This window comes from Ovis aries, chromosome 5, assembly GCF_016772045.2.
Source record: "Ovis aries strain OAR_USU_Benz2616 breed Rambouillet chromosome 5, ARS-UI_Ramb_v3.0, whole genome shotgun sequence".
Lineage (NCBI taxonomy): Eukaryota > Metazoa > Chordata > Mammalia > Artiodactyla > Bovidae > Ovis > Ovis aries.
This window is the reverse complement of record NC_056058.1, coordinates 12926202-12947011: the sequence shown is the minus strand read 5'-3', so window position 1 is coordinate 12947011 and position 20810 is coordinate 12926202. Positions and strand designations below refer to the sequence as shown.

At 49.2% G+C, this 20810-nt stretch overlaps 1 protein-coding gene across 3 annotated transcripts; it reads left to right on the top strand.

Annotated features, from left to right (window-relative positions):
* Nucleotides 1-8907: 8907 nt before the first annotated feature.
* Nucleotides 8908-19585, top strand: AP1M2 (adaptor related protein complex 1 subunit mu 2). Of its 3 annotated transcripts, none has more exons than XM_004008521.5 (12): nucleotides 8908-9030; nucleotides 10283-10439; nucleotides 10630-10697; nucleotides 12614-12744; nucleotides 12855-13002; nucleotides 13108-13234; nucleotides 13927-14069; nucleotides 14150-14221; nucleotides 16755-16913; nucleotides 17479-17604; nucleotides 18670-18745; nucleotides 19175-19585. In XM_004008521.5, the coding sequence occupies exons 1-12, from the start codon at nucleotides 8989-8991 to the stop codon at nucleotides 19195-19197; spliced, it is 1272 nt and encodes a 423-aa protein (XP_004008570.2). In that variant the 5' UTR covers nucleotides 8908-8988; the 3' UTR covers nucleotides 19198-19585. The 3 variants fall into 3 exon arrangements, with proteins under 3 accessions (XP_004008570.2, XP_012033279.2, XP_060271451.1); XM_012177889.4 differs by having other exon boundaries at nucleotides 13921-14069; XM_060415468.1 differs by having other exon boundaries at nucleotides 17479-19585.
* The last annotated feature ends 1225 nt before the right edge of the window (nucleotides 19586-20810 follow it).

The following is a 20810-nucleotide window of genomic DNA, read 5'->3' as shown; positions in this document are numbered from 1 at the left end:
CTACCAGGCTCCTCTGTCCATGGGATTTTACAGGCACGAGTACTGGAGTGAGTTGCCATTGCCTTCTGCAGGGGATCCTCCCAACCCAGGGGTCAAACCCGGGTCTCCTGCGTTGCAGGAGGACGCCTTACCGTCTGAGCCATTAGGGAAGCCTGGTGGAAAAGTGACAGGGGAAAGTGACAGAGAGAGATTAATCCGTTTATGAAGTGTTTTGTTACTCCTTGCAACCACTGGAGAAGAAAATGGCAACCCACTCCAGTGTTCTTGCCTGGAAAATCCCAGGGATGGCGGAGCCTGGTGGGCTCTTGTCTATGGGGTCGCACAGAGTCGGACACGACTGAAGCGACTTAGCAGCAGCAGCAGCAGCAACCATTTTCCAGTAGCAGAAAATGACACAGAGAGGGTAAGTAATTTACCCACAGACACAAAGTTAGTGAGCCCTGAGCTGAACAAGAATTTCAGTGCACACACTCCATACCCCTCAGCTGTAACCCTGCAGAGTAGTTGGGGAGGGTTTCAGGTCCTATCAGAGAGTATAAATACCAAGTTATGTTTAGTGTGGTATGTGGAGGAGAAAGAGATAGAGATACCTCAAACAGATACACATGAAATAGATTAATAGCAGAATAGTAATAACAGAAAGAGATTTCAACAAGATAGAGGTTATCAGAAGGGTCAGGATGGGAGGGAGGAGGCAAAAGGGATTTTTTTCCTGATCTATCATTTGAAGTGTCCAGTCCAGTGGGATTAAGTATATTCATATGTTGCAACAACATTACCGCCATCCATCTCCTGAGCTCTTTTTTCCTTTTTTGAAATGGAAATTACCCTCCCCCACCTGATCCATAAGCAATAACTTCCCACCCACTTCAGCTGCCCCGGCACTCACCATTCTACTTTCTCTCTCTAAGAATTTGACTCCTTTTGCAACAGCCTGTAGGTGGAATCAGAAGGTATGAGATTTTATATGATATATATATATATGTATATGTATGTATATATATATATGTATAAAACCACCATAGAAGTTTTTTAAATTATTTCATTTATTTACTTATTTATTTTGGCTGTGTGGGCTTGTGGCGAGCCAGGGTTTGCTCTTGTTTCACACATGGGGCTTCTCATTGTGGTGGGTTCTCATAGCTCCAGACTCTGGAGCACAGGCTCAATAGCCCTGGGACGCTGGATTAGTTGCTCTTCACATGTGGGGTCTTCCTGAATCAGGGATGGAACCCATGTCTCCTGCATTGGCAGGTGGATTCTTTACCACTGAGCCACCAGGGAAGCCCCACAATAAAAGTTTTTAAACAGATGTTTAAGAATATGGTGTGACACAGCTATGCTGGGAGAGCCACAGGAGACTTGGGAAAGTGCAAGGGAGGAACCTGACCTAGATGGGGTTGGGGGAGAAGGTCAAGAAGGGCTTCTGAAGAGAAGACCTAAGAGCTGAGTGAGAACTAAGTGGAGAAAGCAAGATGGGTAGGCATCATGCATTAAGCTGTCATGGGCTAGAGGAAGACAAAGAAAGAGGGGAAATGAAATTAAGGACGTCAGTGTGTCTGAGTCTGTGAGTTCAAGCATGCTTCGTGGGAGAGGTCAACAGGGGTCAAACCTTACCATGCAGGACAGCTTGAGGGCAATGGGGAGCCATGGCTGATGCAAGGGTGAGGGAGGGCCAAAGAAGCTGTGAGTATCAGGGAGATCCCTTTAGTGCTGTGGATAAGGAGTTAAGGGGGTGACAGGGCAATGCTATGACAGACCTAAAAATGAGAGACATCACCATGCTGACAAAGATCCACATAGTTAAAGCTATGGTTCTTCCAGTAGTCACTTATGGATGTGAGAGTCGGACCATAAAGAAAGTTGAGCACCGAAGAACTGATGCTTTTAAACTGCGGTGCTGGAGAAGACTCTTAAGAGTCCCCTGGACAGCAAGGAGATTAAACCAGTCAATCCTAAAGGAAATCAACCCTGAATATTCATTGGAAGGACTGATCCTAAAGCTGAAGCTCCGATCCTTTGGCCACCTGATATGAAGAGCCGATCATTGGAAAGATCCTGATGCTGTGAAAGATTGAGGGCAGGAGGAGAAGGGGGTGACAGAGGATGAGATGGATGGATGGTATCACAGACTTAATGGACGTGAGACTGAGCAAACTCTGGGAGAGAGCGGAGGACAGAGGAGCCTGGCATGCTGCTATCCACGGAGTCACAAAGAGTCAGACACAATTTAGTGACTGAACCACAAAGAGGCAGGATGCCCGTAGGCTTTTAGAAGGAACTGGGGCAGGGCCCCAGGCTCTGGGGACAGCGGAGGTTGCAGCTGCTGCAGGGTGGTTCGGCAAACAGAGCTGCTCTGTTCTCTGACTCCACTGAGGCTTTTGGGCTCATGAATTTTTCAGCCAAACAGACCTTGAGTTTCAGATTCCAGGGCGCTAGGCCCAGGCTTCTGGGTTCTGTTTACTGCCTGAAAACATCTGAGGGCCCTAGGAGATGGGCCCTTGCAAGGTTCAGTGATGCCCGGGCTGGGGCGAGGGCGTGACAAGTCCTCAGTCTACCAAGGTCACCTTCTGAGCAAGGGGCTGTGTGCTCAGTAGCTTCAGTTGCGACCCCATGGACCACATCTCTCCAGGCTCCTCTGTCCATGGGATTTTCCTGGCAAGAACACTGGAGCAAAGGGCTGGTAGGAGTGAAACCGGTTGGTGATTGGTGTCGTTTGGGGCCGGGGGGCTCCGAAGAGCTCTGGTACCATGGTCCTTCACGTCTTACCATAGAAAGAATTCAGCAAGTGGCAAAGTGATAGATAAGGGATTTATTTATTAGAGTAGGATACCTGTGAGATTTACAAGCAGGTAGGTGAGGGGATGCCATGCCCTGAGAACTTAATGGGCTACAGTTTTTATGATCAAAGGAAAAGTGGGGACATGGAGAAGAATTTCTTCGTCTTTCTTGAGTAAATGTCATGCTTCTATCATCAGTTCGTCCTTCAGGTTGAGCAGGGGAGTTTTTTTTTGTCCCTACACGGTCAGGTCTGGCTTCCCAGGTGGCTCAGTGGTAAAGAATCCTCCTGCCAGTGCAGGAGATGTAAGACGTTCAATCCCTATGTCAGGAAGATCCCCTGGAGGAGGAAATGGCTACCCATCCCAGTATTGTTGACTGGAGAATCCCATGGACAGAGGACCCTGGCTGGCTACAGTCCACGGGTCCCAAAGAGTTGGACACAACTGACAACCGAGCATGCACACAAAGACAGGGTCAAGCTGGGTCCACAGATTTTTGTTTATTTGTGCAGAGAGCATGTCCTAGGGATAACTGACTTACTGAGCTCACTGGACAGGATGCCGGGCTCATGCCACCATTGTTTTATTGTTTGTGGGCATGTCTCGTCCTTCTGTTGCATAAGCAAGTTGTGTGGCTAAGCAAGCCCACCTGACTCTGTGGTTAAGCAAACCTGATTTTTTGAGTAATCATTAATTTACAGGGGTCTCCCCTATTTTTCTAATTATAATCCCCCAATGGAATTAGCTATTTAATCTACTTTGTCCCTTTGGCTTTCCAGTTGATGCTAGTGGTAGAGAGCCTGCCTGCCAATGTAGGCGACGTAAGAGATGCAGGTTCAATCCTTAGGCCGGAAAGACTGACGAAGCATGCATGCACTTTGTCCCTTTTCTCTGCCCCTATCAGGTACAGAAAGGACAGCTTTCTTTTGGGCAGAGGTGACATAAAAGCTAGGGTGGGGCTTTGCAAGGGCTAGACTTTCCAGCTCTGTCTCTGCTGGCTGGGGTTGATTTTTGTACAAGTCATTCACTCTTCCTGAGCCTCAGTTTTCTTATCTGTCAAATGGCAACACCAGGTTCCTGAACTCAAAACATTCCCTCCCACTTGGAAGACTTTTAGGGTAGCCCCTGGGTGTGCACGAACGTGTGCTTAGACTCTCAGACGTGTCTGACTCTTTGCGACCCCATGGGCTGTAGCCCACAAAAGCTCCTCTGTCCATGGGATTTCCCAGGCGTGAATACTGGAGGGGGTTGCCATTTCCTCCTCCATTCCCCTCCTCCAGGGGAATCTTCCCCACCCAGGGATGAACCTGCACTCCCATGCCTCCTGCATTGCAGGTGGATTTTTACCAACTGAGTCATAGAGGAAACCAGCACCTGGGTAAAGTGAGCACCACACAGGGGTTAGCTATTGTCAGTAACAGGAATGCTTGTGTGTTACACACAACAGAGCCACTGGATGAGGACTGGGACTCACAACTCAGGTTCCAATTCTGGCCCAGCGCTTGTGTGGCCTTGGGCAAGTGGCTTCAGTGCTCTGTGCCTCTGCTTCTTTCTCTGTGAGGGGACATGTGCCAGAAGCAGTGCATGGCTCTGACAGCAGTGGTCCTCCTCCTTTCCTCAAGTCCCCTGTGGGGACGCCCATCCCACCCTCAGGGGCTGATAAAGACCGGGCTGGGTTTGGCGGAGGAAGCACGATGCCTGGGAGAGCTGAATGTGGCCCCCTTGTGGCCTTGCAGGATTCTCCCTCCCTCTGAGGTTATTCAGCTGCTCAGCCGCGTCCTACTCTTTGCCACCCCATGGACAGCAGCACACTAGGCTTCCCTGTCCTTCACTATCTCCCAGAGTTTGCTCAGTCTCATGTCCATTGAGTCGGTGATGCCATCCAACCATCTCATCCTCTGTCACCCTCTTCTCCTGCCCTCAGTCTTGCCCAGCATCAGGGTTTGTCTAATGAGTCAGCTCTTCACATCAGGTAGCCAAAGTATTGGAGCTTCAGCTTCAGGATCAGTCCTTCCAAAGAATATTCAGGCTGATTTCCTTTAGGATTGACTGGTTTGATCTCCTTGCTGTCCAAGGGACTCTCTGTAGAGCAAGATCACTCCAACCCGCCTGAGATTTATTTTCCCTCTCCTCTTCACCCCCAGCCTCACCTTCCCTACCAACAATTTTGGGGTGGAACCCAGGGTCTGCAATAGCTGATGAGTGGGGGTAGCATAGGTGGTGTGCCAGGCATTGAGTTATGCCCTGTAAGTCAGTGCTGTGCAGCCTGAGGAAGCGGCACTATGGCTTTTATACCCATTTAAAAGAAGGGGAGACTGAGAAACAAGAGGTGCCATTATTAGCCCAATGCCTTACAGCCAACGGCAGAGTCAGGATTCAAACCCAGCCCCTGTAGCCTTACCTGCCATACAGTAAACAGTAATAACAGCAAATAATAGATAATAATAACATGATTGAGTGTTGGCTGTATCCTAGGCACAGTTCCAAGCATCACGTTGCATGTCATCACTCAGTCGAGCGAGCTGCACTCTAATCTTATTAGAAAAGAGCATTTTTTCTTTTATTGTGGTTTTTTTATTGTGTTTTGTTTTTTCTTTTTGTCCTCTTCTTTTCAAGACTCAAATTTTTTTTGGTGTATAGTTGATTTACAATAGTGTGTTAGTTTCAGGTATACAACAAAGTGATTCAGTTATTCATATATATTCAGTTTTTTTCAGATTTATTTCTCTTGTAGGTTATCACAGAATATTGAGTAAAGTTCCCTGTGTTAATCAGTAGGTCCTTGTTGGTTTTCTATTTTATATATAGTAGTGTGTGTATGTTAATCCCAAGTTCCTGATTTATCCCTCCCTATTTTTTTCTATTTTTTACTTATTTTATTCGTGTGTGTTTTAATTGAAGTATAGTTGATTTACAATATCATGTTAGTTTCAGGTGTACAGCACAGTGATCCAGTCATTTTATATATATATATATATATATATATATATATATATATAAAATTTCAGATTCTTTCCCCTTGTCGATTACTACAAAATATTGAATAAAGTTCCCTGTGTTATCCAGTAGGTTCTTGTGAGTTATAGGAAAGCACAGCTTTAACTACATTTCACAGATGTGCAAACTGAGGTCCAGGGAGGGGAAGCCAGGTGCCCGAGGCCCCCAGCTGGCTGCTTGCATACCCAGCACGAGATCCCAAGTGGCAGGCTCCAGAGCTCATGCCCTCAGCAAGCACACACAGCACCACCAACAGAAACAATATTAGCACCAGCTTTGTGCCAGGCTCTTCCATGGGACTTTCTCTTGGGTTGCCCCTGCTCTTAAGAGCATTCTGGAAATTCAGGGATGGGAAGCCCATGAAACCCTTAACACACTTAAGGGCTTGGCAAATAGTTGCTGCCAGTAATGTGAACTTTTCACGTCTCCATTTACCCTCAGCCCCTCAGACCTTTCTCGAATGTCAGCTCATTCTCTGATCTCCCTGCCGCACAGTCCCCCATTTGTCCTCCAATACACACAAACACATGCCAACTGCTTGCTTTCGGGGCGCCCATTCTCATCAGGAATCACTTTTTTTTTTTTTTTGGCTGCATCATGCAGCTTGTGGGATCCGAGTTCCCTGACCAGGGATAGAACCTAGGCCTTTGGCAACAAAGCACAAAGTCTTAACCAGTGAACCACCAGGGAAGTCCCAGGGATCACCTGTTTTGTTTTGTATTTTTTTCCAAGTTGTGTCTCTTGCTCTTCCTAGATAGAGAGCCTGGAGTGGCTTTGTCTGCATCACCTAGTGCCACAGGTGAAGTGAGAGTCACTCAGTTGTGTCCGACTCTTTGCAGCCCACGGACAGTCCATGGAATTCTCCACTCAATAAATACTCACTCACTGAGTGAACCGTTATCACCATAATAAAAGCAGCGTCCATACGTCCAGTCAAGCACATAGTAAGTGCTCAATAAATGTTGGTTGAGTGAATAATATAACAATTACAGTCATACTAAAGATAACCATTTATCTTTTCAACATTCTGCCATTGTTGTTCAGTCGCTTAGTCAAGTCTGATCCTTTGTGACCCTATGGACTGCAGCACGCTATCAGTATCTTAATGTCACATAGTAGGACCTTATAAATATTTTGGAGTGAATAAGAGTAATAATAGGGAATAGAAAAGATGTGCTCCATATATACAATGGAATACTACTCACCCATAAAAAAGTATGAAACTGCCATTTGTGGCACCATGGACTGACCTAGAGATGACCATATTAAATGAAGTAAGTCAGAGAGGGAAAGACAAATGGCATAAGATATCCCTTATACGTGGAAGCTAAAATATGACATAAATAAACACAAAACAGAAACAGACTCACATAGAGAATGGTGTTGCGGTTGCCAAGGGGAAGGAGGGGAGGGAGAGGAAATAGTGGGAGTTTGGGATTAGAAGCAAACTATTATATTTAGAATGGATAAACAACAAGTTCCTACTGTGCAGCACAGAGAGCTATATTCAATATCCTATGATAAACCATAATGGAAAGTATATGAAAAAGAATATATATAGTCTGAAAAAATATATATATATAACATATAAAGCTGAATCACTTTGCTGTAGAGCAGAAATTAACACAACATTGTCATCAACTCTACTTCAATAGAATAAAAATTTTTAGAAAGAAAAACATTAGGGACTTCCCTGGCAGTCCAGTGGTTATGACCCTGCACTTCCAGTGCAGGGGCTGAGAGTTCAATCTTTGACCAGGGAACTAAGATCCCACATGCTTTGCGATGCAGTCAAAATAAATAAATAAAAAAATTAAAAAAAAATAACATTAGAGTGTCCATCAACAGATGAATGAATACAGAAGATGTGATATATATACAATGGAATACTATTTAGCAGTAAGAAAAGAATGAAATTTTGCCATTTGCAGCAACATGTATGGACTTGGAAGGCATTAGGCTAAGTGAAAGAAGTCAGACAGTGAAAGACAAATACTGTATAATATCACTTATATGTAGAATCTGAAAAATACAACAAACCAATGAATATAACAAAAAAGGCAGCAGACTCACAGATACAGAGAACGAATTAGTGGTTACCAGAGGGTAGGGGAGAGGCAACATAGAGTGAAAGGGGAGCCACAAACCAGTGGGCGAAAGATAAGTCACAAGGATGTATTGTACAACACAGGAAATAGAGCCAATATTTTGTAATAACTGTAAATGGAATGAAAATGTTAGTTGCTGAGTCCTGTCTGACTCTTTGCAACCCTATGGACTGCAGCCCACCAGGTTCCCCTGTCCATGGGATCCTCCAGGCAAGATACTGGAGTGGGCTGTCACTCCCTTCTCCAGGGCATCTTCCCGACCCAGGGATTGAATCCGGGTCTCTCACACTGCAGGCAGATTCTTTACCGTCTGAGCCACCAGGGAGTGTGACCTTGAGAAACTGTATAAAAATTTAAAAGTTAAAAAAAAGTTTTGAAAGAATAACATTAGGAATAACAATAAAAACTACTTGGGGAACTCCCTGCTGGTCCAGTGGTTAAACCTCTGTGCTTCCACTGCAGGGGGAATGGGTTCGATTCCTGATCAGGGAACTAAGATCCCACTTGGCCCACCAAAAAAAAAAAAAAAGGCAGCTACGTTTTTCTTGCTGAGAATGTAACTCATAGTTCTTGTCACTGAACGAAAGAATAAATTAATTAGCAAATATTTATGGCATGTATTAATTAATAAATTACACACACATCGAGCACCCAGCACTGGGCCCTGGGGACACAGACATGAAAAGGACTAAGTCCCTGCTCTATTGGGGTGGACGTGAGTGTGGGAAAGACCGAAGAAACAAGATGAGTGGATGGGTGGATGGATGAATGGTTGGGTGGGTGGATGGATGAATGGATGGAAGGATAGATATTCGGTTCCTTGGAGGGAGAATCGGTTGGTCTGGGGTCTCCGCCCATTCTCACTCCAGGGCGCAAAGGGAAAGTGAGGCGGGGCAGTTGTCACATCTTAAGCTCCGCCCCGCCCCGCCCCCGCAGCGTCTTCCCGTCGGCCGACGGCGCCGCTCACCTGGTGGCCCTCCCCTTTAAGACGCGCTCACCTGGGTCCTCACCTGCGCGCGGGTGCTTCCGCAGGAAGAAGGAAGCGGCGACACCGTCGCCTCCCGGCGCTCCCTCCCCACCCCCCAGGTCCGCCGGCCGCCACCATGTCCGCCTCGGCTGTCTTCATCCTCGACGTCAAGGGCAAGGTGAGGCTGGGTGCAGGGAGTGGGAGGCCGACAGGTGAAGGTTGCTCCCTCTCGGACCCAGGGGGCGGCCCCTCCTTGCAGGCAGCGAGGCCCCGGAAAGCTCTGGGAGCGTGGGAACACCCCTCCCCCAATTCCTGGGACTCCCGCCTCGAACCCCACCTCCACTTTTACTAGCGGCGTGTCTGAGGCAAGGGGCTTCCCTTCTCTGAGCCTCAGTCTCCCTGTCTGTACAAATGGGAATAACAGAGGTCCCCACCCAAGAAGAATTAATACAGCCGTATGCAGCGTGTACCACTTAGTACAGTGACCCTGCTGCAAACATTAGGCGTTCGAGCAATTGAAATTATTATTTCTATCACCGTCGTCATCCACTGCACTGATATTTGGGGAAGAAAGCCGGGGCAGACCGTACTTCCCCTGAGGGGCTGCCTTGTCTCTTTCTGGCGCCCCCTCCCATTCATTTTGTTCTGTCTGGGGTGGGTTGCCCTGACCTCAAGGAGATCTTCAGGGCCCAGGGATCGAACCTGCATCTCTTTGGTCTCCTGCATTGCCAGGTGGGTTCTTTACCAGTAATGCCACCTGGGAAACCCAGCAATAGTAACCGTGGTGATGAGAATAATATTCTTGATAATAAACATAGTAAGGGCTAAGATGTGTGAGCACCGGCTGGGTACCCGCTTCCTTCTAAACACTGGACTAAACAACTCCCTTACGTAAATATTATTAAAATTAACCACTTACTGCCTGCCAGGCAGAGCTATATGAGCTATGAGTGATAAATGGATATAATCATCTTTCTTTTCTTTTTCCCTCTCTCTTTCTTTTCTCTCATCACCCCTACCCCGCTGATTTGATGCCTCTGAAACCTTGCTCAAGAGCAGGAATTCTGGAGCCAGGGCGTCTTGGCTCAATTCCCAGCTTCCTTGCTGGCTATGGACCGGGTCCATGCCTCAGTTTCTCCATGTGTAAAATGGAGATGGTGAGACCGCCTACCTCACAGGGTTGTGGTGACAACAAGTAAGCAGACGTCCAGGTTTAGCAGAGCACGGCTGAGGTCCGTGAGGGCTCTAGACGCTCTGGCTGCTACTGCCACGAGCCCATTCTGCAGAGGAGGAAACCGACATGCCGAGAGGCAGAGCCTTGTCCATGTCCCCTCAACCAGCAAGTAGGGTCAGAACCTGGCACTCTGATGCCCCTGGGGGGAAGGTCCCTGGATCCCAGCAATGACCAGACCTTCTCTGCTCATCTTCAGCCCCTGATCAGCCGCAACTACAAGGGTGATGTGGCCATGAGCGAGATCGATCACTTCATGCCTCTGCTCATGCAGCGGGAGGAGGAAGGCGCCCTGACCCCACTGCTGAGTCACGGACGGGTCCACTTCCTGTGGATCAAATACAGCAACCTCTACTGTATCCAGCCACGGGTGGGTCCCTGGCGGCCTGGGCATCTCAGGCCCAGAGATGATGGGCTGGGACGAGAGGTGCTCGACATAGCAGTGGCTCAGGTTGGAGAGTGGGAGCGGACAGGGTGGCGTTTCCAGGTCTACGCTCCATTGGAACTCTCCAAAATGCTGCCTTTCCTTAACCTCGCTGCCTGCAGTGGTGGCCACCACATTGAAGAATGCCAACGCCTCCCTCGTGTATTCCTTCCTCTACAAGATAGTGGAGGTAGGTTCTGGCCTTCTATTGGTCGGCTCGTCTGTCTGTCCACCTGTCTTGCCCGCCTCTTTCGGGATCCATCCCACCTAGAAAGCCTTCCCTGACTTCCCAGGGGGTGCCGCCATCACTCTGTTCTCATCAGCTGTTGTGAGATCAACTCTCCCTATTGGGCAGGAAGCAAGGAAGTCTTCAAGATGGTGTACTGCTCAAATCTGAACCCGAGGATACTGGGTTCCAGACCCAGCTCCGCTGCTTACTGGCTGTGTGACCTTGGACAAGTTACTTCTCTCTGTGCCTCTAACCTGGGTTTAATCCAGATGGTCCAGTGGTTAAGACCCCATGCTTCTACTGCAAGGGGCTTGAATTCCCTGATCAAGAAATTAGAATCCCACATGCTGCAAGGTACAACTGGAAAAAAAAAAAAAAGAAATACTATAAGCGAGGTTTAGCCCTGCCTCAGAGTTGTTGTAGAAAATAATTCAATCCAATTCATACCTCTAGAGCACTGAAAACAGTGCTTAGTATACAGTAAGTGCTTAATAAAGGTTTGGTATTATTGTTACCATTACCACTAATGTCCTATCATATGATCGCATAGTAATCTTTTGACCACTTGCTATGTCATTCTCAATGATTGAGCAAGTACTTTTTTTTGTAACTGCTCAGAATTTTATTTGGTAAACAAACGATAGTATACCCCCAAGATGTGAGGGCAGGCTGACCCTGAAGAAGTGGCTGAGAAAGTACTTTTTTTTTTTTTTTTTGTCACTTCCTGGCTTACAGGAGGTTAGTTCCCAGAGGGATTTTTGGGATACTTTTCAACAAATAAAGAGATCTGTATTGATTTGTCTCCTCTCTGCCAGGCAGAGGAGGGACACACAGCTGTGTATAAGGCAGGCACGGTTCTGGCCTGTGCTCAGGAGTTAAAGGGCATGAAGGATATTCAAGGGGACATTGTTTTAACCAGTGACTGGGTAGGTGCTAGTCTCACCCTGATACTCACAGGGGTCAAGGGATAGTGGTGGCTTCACCAAGGAGTAAGGCCTGTCACAAGGAGCCTGTGTGAGAGTATCCTGAGGCAGTGAGCATAGCATGTGCAAAGGCCCTGAGGTGGAAACAGGAAAGAGGCCACAGAAGCTGGAGCAGGATGAGGGATGGGGTTTCCAGTGTTGGGTGCATGACAGATTCTCTGCTAAGGAGATACTTGCTAATTCCCAGGGGCTCCCGTCTGGGGGGGGTCCCCCAAGTCCCAAGGGCCCCTGGATGGAATTCAAGGAATCCAAGAACTTAGATGTATTTCTGTGTAGTGTAACAGTTTTCCTTTGCCATCTTGTGGGGTTATTTTGGTTTGTTTTTGTTTTGACCATGCTGCATGGCTTGGCTTGTGGGATCTTAGTTCCCCAACCAGGGATTGAACCTGGGCCTTCAGCAGTGGAAGCGTGGAGTCCTACCCACTGGAGTGCCAGAGAATTCCCATATTGTGTCTTTTGTTTTTTGTCTGTGTGTATATCTTTTATTTCATGCATTTACAAACCTTATTCTGAGGTGGGTCCATTAACATCACCAGATACACGGCAATCCCATGATTCACACACACACACAAAATTCTGAGCCCTTCTAATCCCTCTTCCAGGAAGTCTTCTTGGACCTCCCTGCCTCTGGGTTCCTACTTCACTTGTTTTCCTCATTATTGCACTCTACACGTTGGATAATATTAGTTCCACTACCTACCTGTCCATTCCCCCTCAAGACTGTTCCAGGAGGGCAGAGACCTTGTTGGCTTTGTTCACCGTTAATATCCTGACACTGGTACACAGTAGGTACTCAATAGTTGCCTATTGGGTGGCTGGCTGGATGAGTGGGAACCCAGCCCAAGAGTTGCACCAGCCGCATCTCTGTGGGTGTTGGTCTCCTCGCACCCCTAGGTATTCTCTGAATACTTCAAGGAGCTGGAGGAGGAGAGTATCCGAGACAACTTTGTCATCGTCTACGAACTGCTGGATGAGCTCATGGACTTTGGCTTCCCACAGACCACAGACAGCAAGATCCTGCAGGAGTGAGTGGGCCGGGGGTCAGCCACAGTGTGGGCCATGGGTGGAAGAAACCTGGGGAGGGTCAGGGAAGTATCCTTGGGTTTATGTGCTCATCTCCCGGCCCCCCCGCCAGGTACATCACGCAGCAGGGCAACAAGCTGGAGACGGGCAAGTCACGAGTGCCACCCACTGTCACCAATGCTGTGTCCTGGCGCTCGGAGGGCATTAAGTACAAGAAGAATGAGGTCTTCATCGATGTCATAGAGTCCGTTAACCTGCTGGTGAGCCTCCACACCTCTGCCCCACCCTCGCTACAGCCAAGGGCCAGGAGAGGGAGCCCTATGCTTGTTAACCGCCTCCCACATCACCAACGTTTGCATCCTCAGGTCAATGCCAACGGCAGTGTCCTGCTGAGCGAGATTGTGGGCACTATCAAGCTCAAGGTGTTTCTGTCGGGAATGCCAGAGCTGCGGCTGGGCCTCAACGACCGTGTACTCTTCGAGCTCACTGGCCGTAAGTTTCTGGAAGGGGGCGCGCGGGGGAGCCTGAGACCTCGCCTCATCTGGGGTGGGTGGTATCCGGAGACCTGCAGTCAATTCTGAAATAGTACTCGCCTGCCCTCTACTGGTCTTGACCAGTACTGCAGCTGCTCGTGCCTTAATGCAAACAACTCTGCTTCATTGTTGAGTGCCAGGCACAAGGACATGGCAGAAAAGAAAAAATAATCTCTGCCCTCACGGAGCTGACGTTCTAGTGGGAGTAGGAGACAGAATAGCATTACATTTCTTCCCTGGTGGCTCAGACAATAAAGACTCTGCCTGCAATGCAGGAGACCTGGGTTCGATCCCTGGGTTGGGAAGATCCCCTGGAGAAGGGAATGGCTACCCACGCTAGTATTCTTGCCTGGAGAATTCCATGGAGAGAGGAGCCTAGTGGGCTACAGTCCATGGATCACAAAGATTCAGACACAACTGAGCGACTAACACCCACAGGATAACATCCTGACAGCAAGGGCCTGATTCCCTGGGGATCCCAGCTCTGTTCCTGGCCAGCTGGGTGACCCTGGGTGAGTTACTCATCCTCTCTAGGCCTCAGTTTCTTCATCTGTAATATGGGGGTGATCGTAGCAGTAGACAGGGAAGGTAAGGATAAGGACCCTGCCCTGGGCTCCAGTGTCACCCCGCTAACTCGGCTCTGAGTTTCAGGGAGCAAGAACAAGTCTGTGGAACTGGAGGATGTGAAATTTCACCAGTGCGTGCGGCTCTCTCGCTTTGACAATGACCGAACCATCTCCTTCATCCCGCCTGATGGTGACTTTGAGCTCATGTCCTACCGCCTTAGCACGCAGGTGAGGCAGGGTCAAGCCCCTGGCTGGGGGCAAGGGTTGACCCCAGAGCCTTGGAGAACTCCCTCTTCCTCTGTCTGCAGGTCAAGCCACTGATCTGGATTGAATCTGTCATTGAGAAATTCTCACACAGCCGCGTGGAGATCATGGTCAAGGTGGGCCCCCGGGGTAACAATTACAGTGCTCAGATCACCCCTCCTACCCTTTCAGCAGTCTAACCACATCTCCCACCTCCCTCCCCAATCATCACGTCCTTCCAGCCACGCAGGTCTCCTGGCTGGTTCTCAAACATGCCAGGCATGGTCCCTGACTATCCCCTCTCCCTGGAGCACTCTGCCCCCAGCCACCCAGATATCCCCCTGGCTCTTCCCTCGCCTCCTTCAGTTCTTTGCTTCAGTGTCACCTCCTAAGAGGAGCCTTCCCTGATTTCTCCACCTCCCTTCTTTGCTCTGTTTTCTTCTCTTATTACTGAACCACCATCGTGTGACACATGATCTGTTTTACTTAATTTACTTAAAAAATATACATTCATACTACTTTATAAATTTACATTTACATCAAAATTTACTTTTTATGAATTTACATTTATATTCATATATGTATATAAACCATAGAGTGTGTTAGATATCAATGTTATCATTGTCATACCATATCATCATATCATACCATGCAGCTTAATTGAATGTGCCTGGTTCAACCAGCACCTCTAAACCCCCACCTGCCCCTTGCCCGACCATGGCTCCCCCAACCCTTGCCCACAGGTGGTCACAATTTGGAATTCCATGTAAATCGTTTCTTTGCTATTGTTTGTAATTTTGCCACCGTCATCTGTAAGCACAAATACTTCATTCTGCCAGTCTCTGACCTTTATATCCGTGAACTCTTGCTGTATGACTTTTTTGTATAATTTGCCTTCTTTGTGTAATGTCGACTTTTAAGAGGAATCCCAGGACCTGCAGCGCAGGGCATCCGTTTCGGTGCCTGTAGACTATTCCACCAGGAGAATCTTCTGTCCTGTGTTTTGCATGTATGGTTTTCATTTCTTGGCTTCTCTGGTTCACATTGCCATGGATAGCCCTGTGCATGTCCCCAGTCCCCCAAACAAGAGCTTCTCCAGAACATATAATTAGTCCCTCCCCACCCTTAAAAGTTTTTTTTTCCCAATCTCTTTTTTAATTAAAAAAGTTGGGGGGATGGTGGAGGACACGCCATACTGCATGTGTGATTTTAATTCCCTGACCAGGGATTTAACTTGGGCCCTGTGCATCGGGAGTGCAGAGTATTAGCCACTGGACCACCAGGGAAGTCCTTAGCCCCCTTTACAGATGGGGAAAGAGGCCCAGAAGAACTAAGATGTCATTCATCTAGGAAGGGAGGGGTCACGTTGAACTTGGGGCTGCCTGGCTCAAGAGTCTGTGTTCTCAGATTTAACTTTGCTCCCCAGTCTTAGAGTCTCAGGGGAACTGGTTCATGATGTGGACAGTCACTGGTGGTGGGGGAATGGTGTTGGTGCTCCCCAAAGTCCCTGTCTCTATAGTCAGGGAGAGGAGAAGGGGCCACTAAAGCTGGTGCCCTCCTGGGACTTCCATGCTGGCCCAGCAATTAAGACTCTGAAATTCCAGTGGAGAAGGCCCGGGATTTGATCCCTGGTCAGAGAGCTAGATCCCACAGGCTGCAACTAAGCCCCAGCACAGCCAAATAAATACTAAAAAGTTGGTGCCTTTCAGAAAGAACATCCCCTGCCCTGTTTGCCTCCAGGTCCTCTGGGCCAATCCTGCCTCTCATATATCCCCACCCCCTGGCACCAGATGATTAAGAGCAGCTATCATGGTGCTAGCTACTGCACATGGACACTTAGAGTCCTTGTGTTAAAAGCTTGCCCATGTCAAAATGGATCTGGATCTAGCTATAATGTAATAACGTATTATCTGCAAGGAGAGCATGTGAGGATTGAGAACACAGGCTCAAGTCAAATCTCTGTGCTGTGCCGGCTACCAGCTACACAACGCAAGCAAAGTGCTCTTTCTCTCTGGGCCTCAGTTTCTTCATCTGTAAAATGGAACTTTGGAATGGCTCCTACTTTAGAAAATTAGTGAGAGGGTTAAGTACTTGGCACAGGGCCTTGCACATGGTAGGGGCTCCGTAGATGCCAGCTTTCAAATGAAAACTCGGAAATTCCTTGGTGATCTCTTGGTTAGGACTCTGAGTTTCCACTACTGGGGACATGGGTTCGATCCCAGACTGGGGAACTAAGATTCTGCACGTTGCAGCACTGCCAAAAAAAAAAAAAGAAAATTCTGATAGACTGAGGGTCCCATCCTGGCTTTGCAGGTGTGAGTGTGTGAGTCTTGACCTGGAGCCTTTATTATCTTGTCTGTGAAATGGGCTGAGGTGAGCCTGCCCTAGGAGCTGTTCAAATGAGGGATTACATTTTGAAGCAGGAAAAGGTATATGATACTTTCCAAATGGAAGGCACCAAAAGCAGAACCGCTGGGGTCTCTTGTGGGTGTGACTCTGCCCCTTGTTGGCTGTGTGTCTCCAGAGAAACGCCTTAATTTCTCTGTGCCTCTGTTCCCTCGTCTGGAAAATGGACAGGATTGTGGCCCCACTTCTGGGCTCTTGATGAAAGGGCTTGGTCTCCATTTGCATGAATGCACTCTTCACACCCCACGTTCCCTCCACCGACAGGCCAAGGGGCAGTTTAAAAAGCAATCGGTGGCTAACGGCGTAGAGATATCTGTGCCCGTCCCCAGCGACGCTGACTCCCCTCGCTTCAAGACCAGTGTGGGCAGCGCCAAGTATGTACCAGAGAAGAACATGGTTATTTGGAGTATCAAGTCTTTCCCGGTGAGCCTCGGGGATGGGCCGGGGAACTGGGGGGGCCCTTGATGATGGAGGGCGAAGTAGAGAATAAATCAGAGCCACGTATGCATGCACGTGGCTGTCCTTTGCAGATGATAAAACTGGATGATGGTTAAGCTCTCCGCATGGTTAAGCTCTCCTTGTCCTAGGTCTTGAGGAAACCAGCCCTGGGTTCAGATTCCTCACCCTTGTTTCTCTGAGCTTCCCAGCCTTGGGGACCCTACTTCCCCTCATGAAGCCTCAGTGTGTTCATCTGTGAAATAGACAGGATCATGCTACCCACATCCTTGGGCTGCTGGAGGATTTGGTCTCTCTTTGGGATCTTGGTTGGGGATGTTCGTCGGCCCCTGGAAAATGGGAGATGATCACCAGAAGGCCCCCAACTAGGCTTTGCTATCAGAAGCTTCGTCTGTGAGTTTTGGCCAGGAGACTTTACTTTCTGGTCTGTCAAATGGGCTGAGAGCAAAGCCTGCCCCCAGGGGGCTGCCATGAGGAGTGGTCTGGGGTATAGGGGCCCTCAATGTGTCTGATAACTCCCATGTTCCCTCAGGGGGGCAAGGAGTACCTGATGCGCGCCCACTTTGGCCTCCCCAGCGTGGAGAAGGAGGAAGTAGAGGGCCGGCCCCCCATTGGGGTGAAGTTTGAGATCCCCTATTTCACTGTCTCTGGGATCCAGGTGAGGGAAGGGGGCAGGGTGGTTCCTCTTCTTGACCTTGGTGGGTCCCCCTTACTCTCATCTCTTGGCTTGGACCACCTCCGTTCCCTGGCTTGTCTCATCTCCTCCTTTATAATCATTCTTGTTTTTTCCTGGAACAGTGTTGCTTTTTCTTTAAACAAACATTTTAATGTCAACTTTTGGGTGCGCTGGGTTTTCGTTGTTGTGTGTGAGCTTTCTCTAGTTTCAGTGAGTCGGGGCTATTTTTTTAAATTGCGGTGGCTTCTCTTGTTGCAAAGCATGGGTTCTAGAGCCCGAGGGTTTGAGTAGTTGCAGAATGCAGGCTCAGTAGTTGCAGAGCACAGGCTTAGTTGTTCCTTGGCATGTGGGATCTTCCTGGACCAAGGAAGATCCCACATGTCGCACATCCCCCAAACCCAAGTCCCCTGCATTGGCAGGCAGATTCTGTTTTTCAAAAATGATTTTATTTTATTTTTGGCTGGGCTGGGTCTTCACTGCTGCACGGACTTTTCTCTAGTCGTAGTGTGTGGGCTGCTCACCGGTGGCTTCTCTCGTGGAGCGCGGGTTCTAGGGTGCACAGGCTTCAGCAGTTGCAGCACGTGGCCTCACTAATTGCGGCTCCTGGGCTCTAGGGCACAGACTCAGTAGTTGTGGCGCATGGGCTTAGATGACCCAGGGCATGTGGGATCCTCCCAGATCGGGGATTGAACCCGAGTCTCCTGTGTTGGCAGGCAGATTCTTAACACTGAGCCACCAGGGAAGTCTCACAGTGTTGCTTTTTCTGCTCTCAGCCTGGGTCCGCTTCCCCTCCCCCCTGGCTTTGCCCTGTGCCTAAACTGCATTGGGTCAATTCTCTTAGAACGTGCCATCTTTCCCACTGTCCTGGACCACCTGATCTCCCCACACACATACACTGTCCTGGTCACATCTTTGTCCTGAGCCTTGTTACTTCATTCCTCCCAGGCTGTGCTTTCTTATTCCCGGGAGTTGTGTTATTTATGTTCCCCTGGCCCCAGCCTGCTCTGTCCCCCCTACCCTGGGCCACCTCCTTTCATCCCTTTCCAGGTCCGATACATGAAGATCATTGAGAAGAGTGGTTACCAGGCCCTGCCCTGGGTCCGCTATATCACCCAGAGTGGCGGTAAGGTGGCCCGGCTCCCTGAGATGACAGGGACAAGGAGATGAATGGGCATGGTCTTGGGGCTTTGAAACATCTTGTCTCAGAGAGCTCCAAAACCGACAGGCGTGGCCCTCAGGTCTATCCTATCTTTGTCAGTGTGCCCTCCCGAGTCTCGGTTTGCCTATCTTTAAAATGGGGACAGTTGCCAGTTCCAGGGTGGTGGTGGTGGGGTTTGGATAAGCAACTGAACACACAGCAGCCCCGTCTGTTGCCTGGAGACAGGCATGTTGCTGTGGTTACAGTCGCCATGTTTGAGCCCATCCTTAGCCCTGTTACAAACTTGTGGGGTTGATCATGAGCACTGGGGAAGGGGATGGGTTGTGGGTGGGGGTGCTGTCCTGTCTCCTTCCCCCAATTCTGAGATGGTCCCTGCTCATTGTTTCCCTACAGATTATCAACTTCGTACCAGCTAGAAGGGAGAAGTGGGGGCCTGAACCTGGGCTGTCTTCTCCCCAGGCCCCACTGCAGCCTCCACTAAAGAAGGAGGGAAGACGGGGTGTGTGTGTGTGAGGGCAGCTCTTGAATTACTGGTTTGTTACTCCCAGCACCTGACTTGCTCCTACCCATTTCCTTTACTGGTAGGCTGGGAGTGATAATCTCCAGCTCTCAGACTCTCACCCCTCCCCCTCCCCCAGTTTTATATGAAGAAATAGAAGAGGGGCTTGAAGTCCCCCTCATGAGTGCCTTTTTGCAGTGACCTGCCTTAGGAGGCGTGGGGAGTCCCTCCTCCACAGCTGCTGAGCCCAGAGGCCCCACTGGTCCATTTCTGAGTTTTAGGATGGCATTAAAAAGATGAATCTAGCTGCTGTTATGTACTTTTTGGCTGGGGGCTGGGGATGTCAGAGGTGCCCCTGGGGTGCTGGGAAAAGAGTGGGCAACATATCCATTTCTCAGCCCTGGTCATCTCTCAGCTGGGCCCTCGCAATTGCTCCCACCTTGGGCTCCCAGGCTCTGGGCTTCCCTCTCCCATGACAGCCAGTTCCCATCATAGCCACCAGAGGGCGCCTATTAACTCCTAAACTAGACCGTGGCTCCTCAATACAGAAGCTTCCCAGGGTTCCACCCATTGATTTCTGTCGTTTTGAGCAGCTTGAGGGACCGTAGTTCCCCGACCAGGGATTGAACCTGGACCCCCTGCAGCAGATGCGCGGAGTCTTAACCACTGGACCGCCAGGGAAATTCCCCATTCTTTTTAAAAAGTAAAAGTGCTCACCACAGCCCACACACCTGTTCACCCCTCACCTCCTCCCCCTTCTCTCCCTCTCTATACCTCGCTCTTCCTGGACTTACTAGACATGGTTACAGCTCAGGGCCTTGGAATCTGTAGCGCCTCCACCTGGTATGTTTTTCCTGAGAGACACACGGCTCCTTCCCTCACCTTCAGGTCTCAAATCAAATGTCACCTTCTTAGGGTGGCCATGCCCGACCTCTCTATTTCAAAGCCTTCTTTTCCCAAGACACCATTATTTATCTCATTTTGTCAGCTCCACAGTGTATAGCACTCTGAAAATATTTATTGTCGTCTCCAGCTCTAAAAGGTAAGTATCCAACAGTCAGGAGGCACCTGGCTTGCTTTCTACTGGGGTGCATAGTACACAGTAGCAGGTCGGTAAATGTGTGAAGGCCCCGCTATTGAAGGCCTCTGTTAAGAGCCTGCGACGCGACTCTCGCCTCCCAGTCTCACCCACGTGGCAGCTGGTGAATGAACTTTCTTCCACACCCTTGCATTTGCTGTGCCAGGGCTGGCGCAATCTGAGCCAAACGTGATTCCTTTTTCACTCACCCCATTTCCATGCTTTATTTTCCTCACGGTGCTTAACACTAAAATTACTCAGTAGCTCGAATGCAGGACCCCCAGCGCCAGGAACGGCTCCAGCACACAGTGAGTGAATGAAATAAAGCACTTTGCACAGTAAGAACTAACGAATATTATCGCACCGCATAACTCCAAACTGGGCGGTCCCAGCCCTGCCTCCTTTTCCCTCGGAAGTGCCGAGGTCCCGGAGCAGCCCGCGCTACCCTGCGC

Coding starts and splice junctions, on each gene's coding strand:
- AP1M2 (XM_060415468.1), top strand. CDS start 8,989: ATGTCCGCCTCGGCTGTCTTCATCCTCGACGTCAAGGGCAAG. Junction 10,440..10,629: donor CAAATACAGCAACCTCTACT/GTATCCAGCCAC, acceptor CGCTGCCTGCAG/TGGTGGCCACCACATTGAAG. Junction 13,003..13,107: donor TAGAGTCCGTTAACCTGCTG/GTGAGCCTCCAC, acceptor TTGCATCCTCAG/GTCAATGCCAACGGCAGTGT.